Source organism: Doryrhamphus excisus, chromosome 16, assembly GCF_030265055.1.
Source record: "Doryrhamphus excisus isolate RoL2022-K1 chromosome 16, RoL_Dexc_1.0, whole genome shotgun sequence".
NCBI lineage: Eukaryota > Metazoa > Chordata > Actinopteri > Syngnathiformes > Syngnathidae > Doryrhamphus > Doryrhamphus excisus.
In genome coordinates, this window is record NC_080481.1 from 18,103,681 (window position 1) to 18,122,852 (window position 19,172).

The 19,172-nt window shown below is 37.5% G+C and overlaps 3 protein-coding genes across 3 annotated transcripts; 2 read left to right on the forward strand and 1 right to left on the reverse strand.

Annotated features, from left to right (window-relative positions):
• Positions 1 to 386: 386 nt before the first annotated feature.
• si:ch211-210c8.6 (uncharacterized) lies at positions 387 to 4,304 on the reverse strand. The gene is made up of 6 exons (XM_058052416.1): positions 4,286 to 4,304; positions 3,687 to 3,858; positions 3,003 to 3,108; positions 1,052 to 1,158; positions 791 to 963; positions 387 to 726 (listed from the first exon to the last, which is right to left on the reverse strand). Exons 2-6 carry the CDS (start codon positions 3,841 to 3,843, stop codon positions 445 to 447), a joined length of 825 nt encoding a protein of 274 aa, XP_057908399.1. The 5' UTR covers positions 3,844 to 3,858; positions 4,286 to 4,304; the 3' UTR covers positions 387 to 444.
• Positions 3,952 to 13,031, forward strand: bin2a (bridging integrator 2a). Its single transcript, XM_058052415.1, has 11 exons — positions 3,952 to 4,895; positions 4,976 to 5,056; positions 5,125 to 5,179; positions 5,265 to 5,359; positions 7,777 to 7,872; positions 7,931 to 8,038; positions 8,119 to 8,204; positions 8,263 to 8,338; positions 8,400 to 8,482; positions 9,898 to 10,480; positions 12,739 to 13,031. The coding sequence occupies exons 1-11, from the start codon at positions 4,812 to 4,814 to the stop codon at positions 12,772 to 12,774; spliced, it is 1,383 nt and encodes a 460-aa protein (XP_057908398.1). The 5' UTR covers positions 3,952 to 4,811; the 3' UTR covers positions 12,775 to 13,031.
• Positions 13,032 to 14,963: 1,932 nt separating this feature from the next.
• On the forward strand, positions 14,964 to 17,836 carry LOC131104492 (small cell adhesion glycoprotein-like). The gene is made up of 4 exons (XM_058051730.1): positions 14,964 to 15,197; positions 15,596 to 15,637; positions 15,784 to 15,831; positions 17,344 to 17,836. The coding sequence occupies exons 2-4, from the start codon at positions 15,604 to 15,606 to the stop codon at positions 17,532 to 17,534; spliced, it is 273 nt and encodes a 90-aa protein (XP_057907713.1). The 5' UTR covers positions 14,964 to 15,197; positions 15,596 to 15,603; the 3' UTR covers positions 17,535 to 17,836.
• The last annotated feature ends 1,336 nt before the right edge of the window (positions 17,837 to 19,172 follow it).

Below are 19,172 nucleotides of genomic sequence, written 5' to 3' on the forward strand. Positions count from 1 at the left end.
TGGGATGCTATTCAGTTGTAAACGGGGGGGGGGCGTTTTAGAAAAATGCCCCCCCCCCCCCCCCCCCCCCCCCCGTATTAAAAAAAAAAAAAAACATGTAAACAGCGGCACGGCCACTTATTTACATCAGAAATCATAATCAGAAGTCTACCATCATTTCCACGTACATTTATGGAAGTATCTCCAGTACTAGCAAGAGTACTCCATCAACTGGTCTCTTCTGGACTACTTTGATACCCCAAAATTCCTCCAAATTTACCAGCCAAAACGGTGGGAGACTCCTAATTGGCTCAGCATGTGATGAAATATGAATATGTATTAATGAATGCATGTCATATTACTATTTGAAAAGATTTTAGAAACTATAAAAAACAGAACATTTTGCCAAAGATGAGATTTTAATATTCCAAATATTTGTCGTCAAAGGTCCTGTACTAAATGTCTTCACGCTGATAAGGGCCAAGGCCACAGCATAGGCGTGTTTCTGAGGTAGTCCTGGAAGACCGGGTCGGACCCCCACCTCTTCATGGCCTGCTTTTCCAGGATGGGAATGCCGCTGACGTGGCGCAGCAGGAACCAGACGAACACCGGCGAGGCCGCGCTCAGGTACTGCGGACCCCGCATGACCGACGAGGCCGACAGCCACAAACCGCACCACTGCAGGATCTCGCCAAAGTAGTTGGGGTGTCTGCTGTACGCCCACAGTCCGCTCTGGATGAACTTCCCCTGTAGGGCGAGGACACCGGCGGTCATGTGACGTGGTTTATACCGAAATGCTGCGCGTATTTACCACGTTATCCGGGTCTCGCTTGAAGAGCCATTTCTGCTGGTCTGCGACGGCCTCGGTGGCAAAGCCCAGAGCCCACAGGGTCCAGCCTACGTAGTCCTTCGGTCCCAGCGGGGCGTCTCGCTTCTCGCTGTTGAGTATGAGGGTGGGCAGCAGCGTCATGAACACCCACAGGGCTGAGGAGATGAAAGAAGAAGATGAACTGTCCCGTTTGTTTGCATTCAACGCAGAGCAACAAGATGGCGGCCCCCGGCCGGGAAGTACCTTGGATAGTCCAGTACACAAAGAAGACCCCCGGGCTGTCTCTGACATTGTTAAACCTTCGATCGTGGCCGTCCTTCAAGACGCGCAGGAAGAGGAACGTTCCCAGCCTGCGGGGGGGGGGGGGGGGGGGGGGGGGGGGGAGGCTTAACCGGCCGTCTCATTAACCCGCGACATTACTCATTAACTTGGCACATTCCGCACAACCGCCGCTGACCTCCTTTCCCGTAGTCATGAATGTCAAATTTCCCAAATCAGACGCCGCCGCCATCCAACCGTAGAATAACTTTTCCATCGCTAAATCGTGCACCATTTCATCCCTAAAGAACGGTAAATACAATTACCACCACTGCATTTTCGTACTAATTTATCATTTATAATAATTTAAAATCCACAAACTTAATACCGTTTCATCTCGAACGAACAACTTTAGCGATGCTAAAGTCACGTCATGGAGGTAAATCGAACGACTGAATGATCAAACACTGATTATCCATAAACCGTCTAGTTTTTTTTAATCCTTGCCTAACAGTTCTTCATCGTGCACTAGCAACTCTGATGCTAAAATAACGAGAACGGCTGCAAATATGATAAGTAAATGTTCAAAAGTCAGTAAGAAACTGGACGATACCCGCCTTAAAATTGTGTGCACCATTTTATCCCGCGCTGCCAACTTGTGGTCCCGCACCAGACTATTGGACGCAGTATAGCGGTCACTACGATAATAACATTTGGAATCACGGCTAATTGATAAGACTGTACAGTTTCACAGCTAGCTAACAACCGGCCGCACTCCGCACTCTTTGACAGTAAACAATGCAGAACGGAACTTGAAATGAAATTGGGCCATATAACGGTAACTACGATAATATTTCCAAACATGATAACCGTACAAAACTTCATCACTTTATAGCAGGGGTGGGCAAACTTTTTGACTCGCAGGCCGCATTGATATGACAAAATTTACGGGGGGGGGGGGGGGGCAGACTATATATTTTACACGTAACAGTCCACCTGGTATTATTGTATCTGTAAAATTGTCATGCAATCTGCTATTATTATTTATTATTTTAGATTTATATTTAAATATTTTAAAAATAATAAAATATTATAATAATTAAAATAAAATTAAAATAATAATTATTATATTATTATTATGTAAAATATGCAAATATAACAATAATATTATATATAATTAATATAATAATTAGCATTAATAATAATTATAATAATCATAATAGTTCTAATAATTATTATAATAATCATAATAGTTCTAATAATAATTATAATAATCTAATAATAATAATTATTATTATAATTATTATTATTATTATTATGTCCCTTTTTTTCAGGAGCACTTTGTAAACAACAGACCACGTCAAAAAACGAAATTGATACAACCATCAAAAGGTTGGCTCAGGCCATGATGCCAGGTTGTATGTTGACTTTAAATGAAATACTTTGGAAAGATTGGGCGGGCCGTATTCAAACACTTGGCGGGCCGGATGTGGCCCCCGGGCCGTAGTTTGCCCACCCCTGGTTTATAGTATCGATAAACCAAAATGTACCGCTTTTGGTCTCTCGAATGCTAAAAAAAAGCAGGCTAACGGTAACGATAACCATCTGAACTTTTCGTCGGCTTATCAATAAACCGTACCGTTTCTTCGCTAGCTAACGTTTGGTCACAAACTAAACCGTTACTGATTACTATTACTAATCATCTGGAATTTTATCGCGGCTAATTTATGTTCATCGCTAGCTAACAACTTTTAGTCGCACACCTGACTCGCACGGAAAAAAGCACGATAACGATAAATAAGATCATTCTGATAATTCCATTTTCAATTGGTAATACCCATCTAAAATGTTATCGCTAGCGAACAACCGCCGCCGCAATGACTTATGGTTGCGCACCATTGCGCTAAATATGGAATCTGGGGGGTCCACAAGGTACCTGAGTCCCCACGCCGTCACCAGCCCCGTCTGAACATTCTGACGAAGGTGACCGCCTCCTCCCCAGATACGACTCAAATGGGCGAGCAGGATGAAAGTGGCAGATCCTGGAGAAGACCAAAAAAAAAAAACAAAAAGAAGCATGAGCGTAAGGCGTGTTCAATAAATCTTTTACCCAGGAAACGACGGGTAATTAGTTCCAAGGTTCAAGGGTGAAACGCCAGTGGAGCACCGACGAGGGAAGGAAAGGGACAGGTGACACAAAAAGTGTCGCCATCGAACGGTAAGCTAATCTTTCTACTTGAACATTTCATTTGTTTAGTACATTTTGTTGAACTGTAGCTAGCTTGAGCTAAAGTTGCATCCACAAAACAAGGACAGAATGTTTTATTTTATTTACTACAATGTGTCCATACATAGTACACAATCAAATTTTTAAAAAAAATGTGTAATTTTGATTAGTTATAATGAAGGTGGGGCATACTGCAGCGGCCCCCACCACATTTATTTTTTTCTACGCCCCTGCCCAAGCAGGACAAATCCCATTAGGCTGACGGGAATCAATGCATGCCATTCAAAGCAGGTTTTGTAACCATTAAGTCACACGCCCAATTGAATTTGATGGAATCCGTAACTAATTTAGTAAGAAATTGTAACGTTCAACCGTCTATTTAGTTTTATTTACCTGCTAAGTCGTAGAACTTCTCGGTTTTGAGCGCAGCCGCTATCGCCCAGCCGCCCCACTGGATGGCGAGGTCGGCGGCGGCACATTTGGCCAGCGGGCTCCCCATGATCATGTCCCGCAAGTCGGCGAACAGCTCCGGAGGAGGAGACGCCAGCATGGAGCCGCTCCTCCGCTTCCGAAGTTTACAAAAAATACCGGTCAAAGTTCATTCGACTTCCGGATGTGGCTCGAAGGGAATACACGGCATTCTGGGTAATGTAGTCATAGCATTGTGTTATTACCCTTGCTCTCATTAAACACGCTCTTTTGGGTTACCCGGTAATTATAATGTCGTCCGACAACCGCGAAGCACAATACTTTGATGTAACTATTTCTCTGTAGTAAAAAACAAAACAAAACAAAGGTTATTTGTCAAAGTTCAGCACCGCCATGTTTCCGAATGTGGCTTTGTTGGCGGGAATACAAGGCACTATGGGTACTGTAGTCATACATTGCGTTATTATCCCGGTAATTACCATTAAACAAGCTCTTTTGGGTAACTCGGCGATTGTATATTAATGAGCACGTCGACGGACAGCTCCGAAGCAGGATACACTTACGTGTAGTTCTTTCTCTGAAGTTAAAAACGAAGAAAAACCAGATTAAAGGTTTCTTGTCAAAGTTCAGCGCCGCCATGTTGCTTTCGGGAGCGGCTGAAAGAGAACGTCACACTGGGTATCGTAGACGTCATCGAACTAGCGTCCTCGGTCGTCATAGCATTTCATATTTACCACCATATCTTCTCGAAGGAGACCAACAGCTCCGAGGCACGACGGCCTCTCCGAGGTTAAAGGAAAAAATATCAAAAGTTACTCGTCAAAAGATTAGCTTCGTCTTCCGGGGTGACTAACCTGAACTGAACGCACGGGATTGTGGGTACTGTAGTCACATGTTCATTTGAGGCTAATAAGCAGTTGTAAAACATTGTTCATTTTGAATGGTCACATATCTTGACAATACTAGTTTTTATTGTGACGAGCCGAACCATAAGATAGTTTTGTTTATTTTTTATGACACTGTTAGTATGTACTGTATTATTTTTACTGCGGTATTATCGAATATTGTTCTGATTAGACAAGGTGAACAATGGCGGATCACACAAGTTCAAAAGGCGGCAGTGGAGACTTTGCCAAAAAAGTTCAAAGACAGCTAAGCAGAGGCAAAGAAAAGGTAATAATATCTCAAACAATAACAATCAATCATCATTTCCTGTCATTTCATTAGTTGGGGTTTCCTTTTTCTTCTCGCAGGTCCTGCAGAAACTCGGGAAGTCTGCGGAGACGAGAGACGACCACTTTGAACATTATCTCCAGCAGTTTTATGACCAACAGGTACGATGTGGTCTTCAATGGAAAATAGGTCCTAGACATGGAGATCTTTGCATGTCGTTTGTTGCCAGGCGGACGGGAACAGAATTTTCAAGAACCTGAGGAACTACCTGGAAGCGGTCCGAGGTCACAAACGTCCCATCTTTCTCTCATGAAAGACAGATTGCCTTCCGGTGGGGGTCTCATGTTGCTTGTGGTGGTCCTTTTGCAGACATGAGAGAAGCCTCCAGACGCCTTTCGCAGTCGTTCTTCGATGTTTACGAAAGCAACTGGGTGGGAGAAGAAGACATCGGAGCCATAGTGGAGGTCAGGCATTGGACGTAGCAGCACTACTAGTACTACTATACTGGTACTACTATGCTGCAGTATTTCCTCATATTGGGCCTCTTTAGCAGACGCGTGTCTGTAATTAAATTCCGAGACTGATTTAGTTCCGAATCTATTTCACCATAATCCTCCTAAAATTGGGACTTATTAACAATAATTCCAACAAAATTAATTATTTATTTGAAATATTTTTTTCTTTTTCTAATACTCTATTTTGTCTTTCTATATTTATCAAAAAATCACAGCCTTTTCAGTCGTTTCTCATCCACTTTATTCCTAAAATTAACAATTTGACTTTTCATGTCAAATTGTCGTTTTTCTCCTCAAAATGCCTTTTTTTAACTTCCGTGTTGCGTCTCTATTGCCGTAAAATGAGCGCACTTCCTTGTATTGTGGCTTTATTCATATATTCACGTAAACCACTTCCTTTGTGGGGGCCATAATACAACTTCATGTTGAGAAAAGTGACCTTTTTTTGTTGTGAAATTTTGTAAAATTTATACTTTTTTCTTAAAAATCTTTCATGAAATTTTGGCGATTTTTTTTTTGCACATATGACTCTTCATTCTTCTAAAATGTATGAAAATGCATTTCCAAAATTTATATTGGAATATAAAAAAAAACAGGAAAAATGGAAAAATCAGCAGTCATTTTACTAGAATAAAATCCAAATATAATATATACAAAATAATCGTATTTAAGACAATAACGTTGTTTTCAGTAGAAAAGAACAGCTGCAATTTTATGAGAATAAAGTCAAAACATTAAGAGAAAAAATGTTGCGATTTTACAAGAATAATAGCATTTAGGAACATTAGGAAATGGGAAAAAAATACAATTTAACAACAAGAAAAACATTTCCAAAATTTATATTGGAAAATTAAAAAAAAAAAGGAAAAAATTAAAAATCAGCAGTCATTTTACAAGAATAAAATCCAAATATGATATATATACAAAACAGTCATATGTAAGACAATAACGTTGTTTTCAGTAGAAAAGAACAGCTGCAATTTTATGAGAATAAAGTCAAAACATTAAGAGAAAAAATGTGGCAATTTTACAAGAATAATAGCACTAATAAAATATTAAAATAATCAGAGTTGAAATATTCCCGAAAAAATTTTTTTTCAATCGGAATGTTATGAGAAACAAGACAAAATATTATGGTGGAAAATAGTAAAAGAAGAAAATGGACAAATAAATTACAAATATGACAGCAGAAATGGCAAAAAAAAAAATTCAGCTGTAATCTTATGGAATATAACGCCAAAAGTCGTTTTTTAATGGGCAAAAAAAGTGGAAATATTTGGTCATTTCTTGTAATTTTATGAAAATAATGTTTTAGTAGCACAAAGTCAATATGAAACCATAAAAAAAAGAATATACAAAGTTAAAATAGCTCTAATTTCACAAGCATTAAGTCAAAAATATTTGACGAGAATAAACTTGTACTATTGTGAGGAAATATTCGAGAAAACATTTGCAAAACTAAAATTGGAAAATGTAAAAAAATAATAAAGTTGTAAGAAGAAAATGGACAAGTATTCAGTAGAAAAGAACAGCTGCAATTTTATGAGAATAAAGTCAAAATATTAAGAGAAAAATGTGGCAATTTTACAAGAATAATAACACTAATAAAATTTTAAAATAATCATTTATTTTTTTTATTTTAATTAAATAAATAAATAATTATTTTAATTATTTTAGTAACAGAGTTGAAATATTATATATGAGAAACGAGATAAAATATTATGGTGGAAAAGTAGTAAAAGAAGAAAATGGACAAGAATAAATTACAAATATGACAGCAGAAATGGCAAAAAAAAAAAAAAATTCAGCTGTAATCTTATGGAATATAACACCAAAAGTTGTCTTCTAATGGGCAAAAAAAGTGGAAATATTTGGTCATTTCTTGTCATTTTTACTAGAATAATGTCGTTTTAGTAGCATAACCCCAATATGAAACCATAAAAAAATAATAATTTACAAGTCAAAATATTTCACGAGAATTTTTTTTTTACTATTATGAAGAAATATTCGAGAAAACTAAAATTGAAAAATGTAAAAAAATAATAAAGTCGTAATATGACAAGAAAAAATCACTCGTCATTTTAGTAGCATGGAGTTAAAAAAGTGTTTTAAGCAGCCATTTTCCATATTTTGAGAGTTTTAATGGAGTCTTGGAACCAAAAAGACTTGGACGGATGCCGAGGGGATCGGGGCGGGAAGTTTGATCACGTGCACAAACTCTTCATTCTTCTAAAATGTCTGACTTTTTTGTTGTGAAATTTGGACTTTTTAGTTGCTTTGCTGATTCTTCTGACAATTTGACCTTCTGAAAGTAAGACATAAAGCGGGCGCGGCATCTGTAAAGCTGACATGTGTCGTACTCGAAGGCCGAGGACCTCCTGTGGAACGACTACGAGGTGAAGCTGTTGGACCAAGCCGTACGTACCATGGAGATCTACGTGGGCCAGTTCCCTGACGTCAAGGTGGATTCCCACGTTCTCTGAGATGGAGTCCATGCGTACCTAATGATGCGTCTTGTAGGAGAAGGTGGCGAAGAGGGGGAGGAAACTGGTGGACTACGACTCGTCCCTCCACCACCTGAAGGACCTGCAGACGGCCAAGAAGAGAGACGACGTGAAGATCAACAAGGTGGGTGTTCACCATGCAGCACCTTGCCGGGTGTGTCGCTACGCGTCTTTGCGTCAGTCGCCGCTTTGCTACGCTTGCAGGCGGAAGACGAGATGCACGGCGCCAAGGACGTCTACGATAGAATCAACAGCGAGCTGAAGAACGAGCTGCCGGCGCTGCACGAAAGGTCCGCAGACGTTTCCTCTCCGTTTCTTTGTTTCTCGTCACGTGCTTTGCTTTCTTAGCCGCATCGGATGCTACGTGGCGGTCTTCTCGGCCGTCGCCAACCTACGAGACATCCTCTACAAGGAAATGAGAACGGTAAGGCGGCGTCGGGAAAAGGACGCCGTTTCCTTTTCACCACAAACTTTGTCTCCTGCAGCTCAACCTGGATCTCAGCAACGTGGTGACGGAACTGCAGGCCCAGCATCCCGACAAGGTCTTTGCTGTCAAGGGCTTGCAAAGGTTAGTCCGCCTCCGGGGAACCGCCAAAGAACCCGAAAAGAATACATACGGAATAACTACATGATATCATAATTCCATAACCAGAACATGAACACCAAGTCACATGGAAAATAATAACCACATACAGGAAATAATAGAATAACATTACAACTAAATCATACTCAAATAAGATGAAAATAGAATTCAAATAAAATGACAATATTGCATTAAATCATAGAAAAAAAAATTAAAGCTGAGAAAGTAATTTGTAATTAACAAATAAATAAAATACTGATTAAATATTACATCAAATAATTGAATGCCATTCCAAGAATAAAACAACAAAATTATAGTCAAATAACATACAAATATTGACATAAAATAGCATAGAATAGAATTTAATTAAATTAAATAAAATCAAAATATTAAAATAAAAATAATTAATAATAATATAAATAAATATATATATAAATAAATAATATAAAAATAATTAATAACAATTAAATAATTATAATATAAATATTAAAATTAGTAAAAGTAAAATATAACTCAAATAAAATAAAATGCAAATGAATTACTACATTTAAAAAAATATATGAAAATAAAATAGAAAAACAAAGAAATAACATGAAAACAACTATGTTAAAATAACAAAAATATAATTCTAATTAAATGAAATATTACATTAAATAAGAGAATAATATTAAATTATTGCATTTTTATTGTTTTAATGTACATTAAAACATATATCAATATCAATATCAAGACAACAAAATTAAATAAGAACAATATAACTATATAAATAATAACAATACAAATGAAATAGTACATTAAATAAAATATTAAAACAAAATAACATTAAAAATAAAATAAAATAAAAAGATTTAAAAGATTAAAAAGATTAAAAAATAGTACATTAAATAAAATATTAAAACAAAATAACATTAAAAATAAAATAAAATAAAAAGATTTAAAAGATTAAAAATATTAAAAAATAGTACATTAAATAAAATATTAAAACAAAATAACATTAAAAATAAAATAAAAAGATTAAAAAGATTAAAAAGATTAAAAATAGTACATTAAATAAAATATTAAAACAAAATAACATTAAAAATAAAATAAAATGATTTAAAAGAATAAAAAGAATAAAAAGAATAAAAAGAAAAAGATTAAAAAAATAATAGGACGATAACAAAAATATCATAAAAATAAAATAGTATTAAAATAAGAGAATATAGAAGAAGGTCCATGAAATAACGTGGGATTGTTATGACATCACTGAAATAAAAAGGAAGGTGTTGGTTTCATCCACGTGGTCTCTAATTATTGGCATCAACAGCCGTGGCTGTAGGCAGCCTCCTGATGATGTTGTTTTCCACCCAGCGGCTGTATCTCATGTTGAGTGTGCTACGGGGGGGGGGGGCGTGTTTCAGGTACGGATCCTTGAGGAGACGCACCCTGTTGTCCCCCAAGGCTTGGAAGACCAGCTTCTCCGAGTTCCACAGGAGCTACAGTCCGAAAAGCGGCCAGAGGTTTAGCTTCCGCTCCCCGGAAAAACCTCGCCACAGCTCCTTGCCCCGGGAGAGCGGCGCCATCGCCGTCTCGCCCCTGACCCCTCCTCTGGAGAGCCCCACCTTTGAGTCCAGGGGGTCCAGCCGCAACGAGACGTACGTTTCTGACCTCCAAGAGGAGGCCCCGGCAGAAGCTGCTTTGCAAGAAGAAGCCGAGGAGGAGGAGAAGAAGGAGAAGAAGGATGAAGAAGAAGAGGAGGAGGAAGTCGAGGCCCCCAAGGTGGAAGAGGAAGCAGAGAAGAAGTCCGAAGACGCGGCGGAGACGGAGAGCAGCTGCGAACTCAACAGCTCCTGCGACTCGGAGAGCTTGGAGCAGCAGCTGACGGCGGGGGCCGACACCCCGCCGCCGCGCCTCCACGAGTCCGACCTCAGCCAGGAGTCCCTCAAGGTCAACGGACTGGAGAACGGGGACGTCTCTGCCGGGTTCCATGCCGACTCGAGCAAGGTTGGACTTTTATGCTTCCGTCAAGTTACTATCGCATCCGCGCCAAAAATTACACCAAAAATATAATTTAACAACAAGAAAAACATTTCCAAAATTTAAAAAAAAAATGGAATAATCAGCAGTCATTTTACAAGAATAAAATCCAAATATGATATATATAAAATATTCATATGTAACACAATAACGTTGTTTTCAGTAGAAAAGAACAGCTGCAATTTTAGAAATAAAGTCAAAATATTAAGAGAAAAAAATTGGCAATTTTACAAGAATAATAACACTAATAAAATATTAAAATAATCATTTTAGTAACATAGTTGAAATATTCCAGATTTTTTTTTTTTATTGGAAAGTTATGAGAAACAAGACAAAATATTATGGTGGAAAAGTAGTAAAAAAAGAAAATGGACAAGAATAAATTACAAATATGACAGCAGAAATGGCAAAAAAAAACAACTTTAATCTTATGGAGTATAACGCCAAAAGTAGTCTTCTAATGAGCAAAAAAAGTGGAAATATTTGGTCATTTCTTGTAATTTTATGAGAATAATGTCGTTTTAGTAGCATAACGCCAATATGAAACCATAAAAAAAAAGAATATACAAAGTTAAAATAGCTCTAATTTCACAAGCATTAAGTCAAAAATATTTGACGAGAATAAACTTGTACTATTGTGAGGAAATATTCGAGAAAACATTTGCAAAACTAAAATTGGAAAATGTAAAAAAATAATAAAGTTGTAAGAAGAAAATGGAGAAGTATTCAGTAGAAAAGAACAGCTGCAATTTTATGAGAATAAAGTCAAAATATTAAGAGAAAAATGTGGCAATTTTACAAGAATAATAACACGAATAAAATTTTAAAATAATCATTTTTTTTTTTCATTTTAATTAAATAAATAAATAATTATTTTAATTATTTTAGTAACAGAGTTGAAATATTCCAGATTTTTTTTTATTTTTTTTAATTAGAACGTTATGAGAAACGAGACAAAATATATTATGAGGGAAAAAGTAGTAAAAAAAAAGGAAATGGACGAATAAATTAAAAATCCAGCTGTAATCTTATGGAATATAACACCAAAAGTCATCTTCTAATGGGCAAAAAAAGTGGAAATATTTGGTCATTTCTTGTAATTTTTTATGTCATTTTAGTAGCATAACGCCAATATAAAACCATAAAAAAAGAATTTACAAATTTAAAATAGCTCTAATTTCACAAGCATTAAGTCAAAATATTTGACAAGAATAAACTTGTACTATTGTGAGGAAATATTTGAGAAAACATTTGCAAAACTAAAATTGGAAAATGTAAAAACAAAACAAAAAACAAGAAAAAAAATCATGTCATTTTAGTAGCATGAAGTTAAAAAAAAGTGTTTTAAGTGGCCATTTTCCGTGTTTTGAGGGTTGTAACGGAGTCTTGGGACCAAAAAGCACAGACGGATGCCGAGGGGATCGGGGTGGGAAGTTTTCAGTAGAAAAGAACAGCTGCAATTTTATGACAATAAAGTCAAAATATTAAGAGAAAAAAAAGTGGCAATTTTACAAGAATAATAGCACTAATACAATGTAAAAATAATCATTTATTTTTATTTTAATTAAATAAATAAAAAATTATTTTAATTATTTTAGTAACAGAGTTGAAATATTCCAGAATTTTTTTTTTTTTTTAATTAGAACGTTATGAGAAACGAGACAAAATATTATGGGGGGAAAAGTAGTAAAAAAAAGGAAATGGACGAATAAATTAAAAATCCAGCTGTAATCTTATGGAATATAACACCAAAAGTCATCTTCTAATGGGCAAAAAAAGTGGAAATATTTGGTCTATATTATATATTTATATATATTGGTCTATATTATATATTTCTTGTAATTTTTGATGTCATTTTAGTAGCATAACGCCAATATAAAACCATAAAAAAAAGAATATACAAAGTTAAAATAGCTATAATTTCACAAGCATTAAGTCAAAATATTTGACGAGAATAAACTTGTACTATTGCGAGGAAATATTTGAGAAAACAAATAAAAAATAAACAAAAAAAAACAATAAAAAAAAATCATGTTATTTTAGTAGCATGGAGTTAAAAAAAAGTGTTTTAAGTCACCATTTTCCATGTTTTGAGAGTTTTAATGGAGTCTTGGTCACATGCACAAATAAAGCGCTAACTCATGCTAACATGCTAACATGCTAGCATACACGCCGCCACCTCTTCTTTTCTTTTCATGCTTTTTTTTGCTTTTTTGTCCCGCCAGGAAGTCCCCGGCGACGCCAAAAGCACGGAGGTCTGACGCCCCAAAAGTTTGGCTCCTCGTCGCAGGAAATGCCCCCGCCCCGTGACTTTCTTTCCTGTCCCATGGCCATCTGGCTCCACGACCTCACTCGCTAATTAGCATATATGGATTATATGGATTATATGGATTATATGGATTATATGGTAATCTAACCTAGTAATGGACCCCCACGTAGTACAAGGTGTATTCATTCATGATACACTTGCTACAGTACAGTACAAGCTTGTACTACTGTAATATCACCGCCATTCAAAATCAGCATTAAAATATCCTTCATCTTTTATTTGTCTTTTATTTGTCTGAGAAGTATTCACAAGTACAACTCTAACCCAGTACTGCTTATTGGTGTACTTGTATTACTTATGGGGGAGGGGGGGCTGGGTGGACGGCCTCTACTTTGACAAGTACTTGAGCACAGTTTACAGCACAGTAGCGCTAATTGTACACCAGTACAATATTGTAGTACTCATTTAATCTGTAGTAACTAGTCTTTTTTTACTCTTGAATATATTTTTGACGTGTACTTTGACATGTACTTGAGCAGTTTTCAGCACAGCAGCGGTAATTGTACACCAGTACAATGTTGTACTACTCAGTCCAACTGTAGTAACTAGTCTCTTTTACTCTTGAGTACATTTTCGCTGTGTACTTTGACATGTACTTGAGCAGTTTTCAGCACAGTAGCGGTAATTGTACACCAGTACAATATTGTAGTACTCATTTTATCTGTAGTAACTAGTCTTTTTTTACTCTTGAATACATTTTTGACGTGTACTTTGACATGTACTTGAGCAGTTTTCAGCACAGTAGCGGTAATTGTACACCAGTACAATATTGTAGTACTCATTTAATCTGGAGTAACTAGTCTTTTTTACTCTTGAGTACATTTTTGACTTGTACTTTGACATGTACTTGAGCAGTTTTCAGCACAGTAGCTGTCGTTTTACACCTGTATGATATTGTAGTACTGAGTCCGCCTGTGGTAACTAGTCTCTTTTACTCTTGAGTACATTTTTGATGTGTACTTTGACATGTACTTGAGAAGTTTTCAGCACAGTAGCTGTAATTGTAAACCAGTACAATATTGTAGTACTCATTTCATCTGTAGTAACTAGTCTTTTTTTACTCTTGAGTACATTTTCGACGCGTACTTTGACATGTACTTGAGCAGTTTTCAGCACAGTAGCAGTAATTGTACACCAGTACAATGTTGTAGTACTCATTTCATCTGTAGTAACTAGTCTTTTTTACTCTTGAATACATTTTTTACTTGTACTTTGACATGTACTTGAGCAGTTTTCAGCACAGTAGCTGTCGTTTTACACCAGTATGATATTGTAGTACTCAGTCCACCTGTAGTAACTAATCCCTTTTACTCTTAAGTACATTTTCAACGTGTACTTTGACATGTACTTGAGCAGTTTTCAGCACAGTAGCTGTAATTGTACACCAGTACAATATTGTAGTACTCATTTCATCTGTAGTAACTAGTCTCTACTACTCTTGAGTACATTTTAAATTACCGTAGTTTTCTCACTTGAGTACATTTTTCGACTTGTACTTTGACATGTACTTGAGCACAGTTTTCAGCAGGGTAGCTGTAATTTTACCTGAGTACTGTATCGTAGTACTCATTTCACTTGTAGTAACATGTAACTTTTACTTTGAGTACATTTTCACAGATTTTTTAAAAATGAATTTTCCTTGAGTACATTTTTGGACGTGTACTTTGACATGTACTTGAGCAGTTTTCAGCACAGTGACTGTAATTTTACATGAGTACAATATTGTAGTACTCATTACACCTTTGACTGCATTTGAAATCAAGTTCTTTTTTACTTGCGTAGAAGTTTGTTACACTTGTACTTGAGGAAAAAAATAAAAGTAAAGTACTTCTACTTGATTAGAATATTTTGGAGCCATACTGTTACGAGTATTTGCATAACAACCAAAAAAATCTGTACTACTACCAGAGAAGTTGTAGTAAGTTGCTTGTATTGTGAGTAAATATAATTAAAGTACTGTATTTGTGTTGAGAGTGGGCGTTCTTCAGCACGAACAGTCACGTGACAAAAAAGACATAGCTTGTCTACGCTACGTGAACGTATGCAGCGGCTTCCCTATTTGAAGTTCGTAGTGGCGCGCTTCTTCACAGACGATCTTTGCGCACAGGGAAAAAGGGCGTGGCCGAAGACGCTGGTGCGTGCGTTTATTGTCGCCGGGCATGGAAAAGGCGTTGAGACGTCACTAATTGTTCATACGCCGATTCGACCGCGGTTTTTGTCACACTTTAGTGACATTTGAACACGTTGACGGGAGCTATCGTCACTTTTTGCCGTGTTTTTTTACTCTTTTGAAAGTTTTTTCCAGCTCGAGCGACACAGCCGAGTACTCGCTTGTTTGTTTGCGGCACGCGCCAGGTGGGTAGGCTACTTTGTCCGATGCTAATTTAGCTTATTTGCCTTTTTCGAAGCCTTTTAAAGTTCATCTGTATCTGTGTCATGGTCGCTATCCGTCAGAAGCGGATACTAAAGAATCCAGAACCGTCTCGGAAGAGACATTTAAATAAAGAAAGCTCCGAGCTAGCAAGCGGAAGTGACGTTATCCACACTTCCTGTTCGCTTGTTGCCTACAAGTTGACACTTCTGACTTAAATGTGACCCAACTTCACTGTTTTGACTGCGGACATGTGAAATAAGTGTTCCTAACTTTAACCCTTATATCATTAACCCACTTTGGAGGTTTTTTTAGGCGCTAATCATGAGCTATGCCGCAGGAATGTAGCTAAACAAGCTGCTTTTTTTGGGTTATCTTTCAGCTGCCGACATGGAGCCTGAACCTACACACGCCATCGTGAACGGTGAGTTTCAGGCCAAGAAAAGTTAGAAGCATTTCGCATTTTCTCGTAATATTTAGCCTTTTTGGGCTATTACGGCCCCCGCGTCACACTTTGGACACCCTAGTGTAGAATAACCACTTATATTTTTGTTTTCTGATGTTTTCTAGGAACTGCAGCCTCGCCGACAGGAACAGTGGACACCACAGTTGTTGCAGGTAAGCGTATTGCTTACTTTTATCGTCTTAAAGCCGGATAGCAAACTTTTCCATCTTTCAGTCATCTTAATCAAAGATCCTAAAATATGAAGAACATGCTGCTGTTTAAGGACATACTGAAAAAAATCAAAAATACTCTGACAGGACCGCGCTGTTGCTTTAAGAACCTACTGGCAATATGCAAGTCAAAGACCTTAATCAAAGATCCTATATATGGCAGGAGTTCTCTGCTGTTTTTTTTTAACTATAGTCAAAGACCTTAATCAAAGATCCTATATATGGCAGGAGTTCTCTGCTGTTTTTTGTAAGCTATAGTCAAATACCTTAATCAAAGATCCTATATATGGCAGGAGTTCTCTGCTGTTTTTTTTAAACTATAGTCAGACTTTAATCAAAGATCCTATATATGGCAGGAGTTCTCTGCTGTTTTTTAAAACTATAGTCAAAGATCTTAATCAAAGATCCTAAATATGGCAGGAGTTCTCTTCTGTTTTTTAAAACTATAGTCAGACTTTAATCAAAGATCCTATATATGGCAGGAGTTCTCTGCTGTTTTTTTAAACTATAGTCAGACTTTAATCAAAGATCCTATATATGGCAGGAGTTCTCTGCTGTTTTTTTAACTATAGTCAGACTTTAATCAAAGATCCTATATATGGCAGGAGTTCTCTGCTGTTTTTTTAAACTATAGTCAAAGATCTTAATCAAAGATCCTATATATGGCAGAAGTTCTCTGCTGTTTTATTGGACCTAATAGTAAATGTTGTTAATCAAAGATCCTAAAATGTGAAGAGCGTGCTGCTGTTTTTCAGGAACTACTGCTAAAAATGTTAGTCAAAGATCCTCTATATGAGGAGTTCTCTGCTGTGTTTTGGACCTATAGTAAATATTGTTAATCAAAGATCCTAAAATGTGAAGAGCGTGCTGCTTGTTTTCAGGACCTATTGCTAAAAATGTTAGTCAAAGATCCTCTATATGACAGTACCGCTCTGTTGTTTATTTGGACCTATAGTAAATGTTAATCAAAGATCCTAAAATGTGAAGAGCGTGCTGCAGTTTTTAAGGACCTACTGCCAAAAAAAACCTTAGTCAAAGATTCTCTATATGAGGAATGCTCTGCAGTAGTCAATAGTCAATGACGGTAATCAAAGATCCTACGCCGTGAAGATCATGTTGATTTAACAGACCTATTGCCCAAAATGTTTCTCGATATAACAGGACAGCTCTGATGGTTTCAAGGGCCTCCAGCAAAAAAAAAAGTTGGTCAAAGATCCTTTATGAACTTATTGCTTTGCTACTACTTTAAAGTAATGCTAGTCAAAGATCCTCTATACGACAGAGCTGTGATATGGGTTTTAAGAACGTAGTGTAAAGAAACGCACTAGTCAAAGATGTTTTATATATATATATACGAGTGACTGCAAAAAAAGCCGGTCAAAGATCCTCTACTGAAGCGAGTGTCCACTTTGAGCCGCCGGAGGCTTGGTGTGATGGTTGTTTTGGGGTTGCCAGTGGTGGTGACGCTGATCCTGCTGACGGTGGTGATGCTGGCCTTCCTGCTCTACTGCTACATGTGCCACAACAAGGGCGACTACCGCACCACGGGGGAGCCGGCCCCCGGCCAGGACCCGGATGACGACGACGACGAAGACGGGGAGCGCAGACCCCAGGCTGCCGGCGCGAAGAAGGAATACTTTATTTGACTGTGAAGGAAGCGTGGCGGATCCCAAAGATTGTTGTATTACGGGAAGTGTGGTGGCCTTTTCTACCGTTCTTGACGATCATCAATGATGACGTGACGTGTGGCTAGCGGTGTGCCAATATTTTTATCAACTCCTCTTGGGGCGCTCAGGGTGGCGCCCCCTTCTGCTCCTTTTTAGCTGTTACGGGTTTTACATTTGCTTTTTAAGGCTCATTAGTGTTACATCATGTGACGTGCTCAAGCCCCGCCTCCCCCCCCCATGTTTGACAGGAACCATGGAAGGCAATAAAAACGTCTTCTGTACTTCTTCTCTTTCTGGTGTTTTGGACAACAAAAGCACCTTCAGCATAACAGGAACCAAGAATGTTGCATTCTCCGGGGGCTGAAGAACCTTTTATGGGGGGGGGGGGTGCTGGAGCCTATCCCAGCAGTCTTCCCTGGACACATATAGACAAACAACCATTCACACTCACATTCATACCTATGGACAATTTGGAGTGGCTAATTAACCTAGCATGTTTTTGGAATGTGGGAGGAAACCAGAGTACCCGGAGAAAACCCACGCATGCACGGGGAGAACATGCAAACTCCACACAGCGGGTGGAATCAAACTCGGGTCTCCTAGCTGTGTGGCCTGTGCGCTAATCACTCCGCAGCCGGAATGTAAATAAATAGATGTTAAGCTGCCGTGTACGCTGTAAGAAATGTTTAAAAGTGAATATTATTTTAGACAGTTAGTCCAAATGGTTTACAAATGATATTTCCTATGTGATTCGTTTAACATATACAGGGGTGGGCCAACTGCAGCCCGTGAGCCACATCAGGTCCGCCAAGCATCCTAATCCGGCCCACTGGACATTTCCCAATTATTATTTTTTAAACCTTTAACATGGAAACCGTAGCGCTATTGTTGCACGCTTCGTCATATGGCGTCTGTAGTACATCAACACAAAGTACACTACCTACGACACCATGTGGCCATACAAACAAATCCCTGCATACAGTATTTCAACCGCAAGGTATGCTGGGTAGCCTGGAGTAGTTTTCGGCCTGTGTTTTTTTTTGGTTGTTGTTGTTGTGGGGTCTTTTGTGACCTCTCAAATGAGTCGTGGCAGCGCTCTTGGGGTTATTTTGGTTGGCCGGCCACTCACGGGAAGGTTCATGATTTGTGCTGCTCTCACTGTGGTTTGCTGGAGTCCCACAATTTTACAAATGGCTTCATAACCAAGGGTCATGTAGGTTTGGAGAAATAAAAAAAAAAGTGTAATTTAGAAGCTGCATTTTGGAATGCTACTTTTACACTTTAAACTGATTACATTGTTTTAAATTATTATAGAAATAATTTATAAATGATTCTAGTATAGCTGCATGTCAAAGCAAAATGCACTAAAAAAAAATTCAATTTTAAAAAATTAATATATATTTCCAAATAAATATTATAAATAAACTGACTGGGGTTTTCTTTTCACCTGAACCACACACTAAAACAATTCATTATTCAGATAAAGTAAAACATTTTTTAAATATAATAGGAAATTTGTGGATACCTGGGCAGCAATAATACCGTATGATAAATTGCATGATGTCTGTCCACCACCGTGCATTTTTAGTGTAAAATCGATATAAAAATAATAATTCA

Excerpts from the sequence above, each read along its gene's own strand:
- si:ch211-210c8.6 (XM_058052416.1), bottom strand. The coding sequence starts at position 3,843 with ATGCTGGCGTCTCCTCCTCCGGAGCTGTTCGCCGACTTGCGGGACATG. Across the intron at positions 3,109-3,686 it reads GAAGTTCTACGACTTAGCAG|GATCTGCCACTTTCATCCTG; the intron begins GTAAATAAAACT and ends GGTCTTCTCCAG. Across the intron at positions 964-1,051 it reads TGTGTACTGGACTATCCAAG|CCCTGTGGGTGTTCATGACG; the intron begins GTACTTCCCGGC and ends TCATCTCCTCAG.
- bin2a (XM_058052415.1), top strand. The coding sequence starts at position 4,812 with ATGGCGGATCACACAAGTTCAAAAGGCGGCAGTGGAGACTTTGCCAAA. Across the intron at positions 5,180-5,264 it reads CTACCTGGAAGCGGTCCGAG|ACATGAGAGAAGCCTCCAGA; the intron begins GTCACAAACGTC and ends GTCCTTTTGCAG. Across the intron at positions 8,339-8,399 it reads TCTACAAGGAAATGAGAACG|CTCAACCTGGATCTCAGCAA; the intron begins GTAAGGCGGCGT and ends TGTCTCCTGCAG.
- LOC131104492 (XM_058051730.1), top strand. The coding sequence starts at position 15,604 with ATGGAGCCTGAACCTACACACGCCATCGTGAACG. Across the intron at positions 15,638-15,783 it reads TACACACGCCATCGTGAACG|GAACTGCAGCCTCGCCGACA; the intron begins GTGAGTTTCAGG and ends GATGTTTTCTAG. Across the intron at positions 15,832-17,343 it reads GGACACCACAGTTGTTGCAG|TGGTGGTGACGCTGATCCTG; the intron begins GTAAGCGTATTG and ends TGGGGTTGCCAG.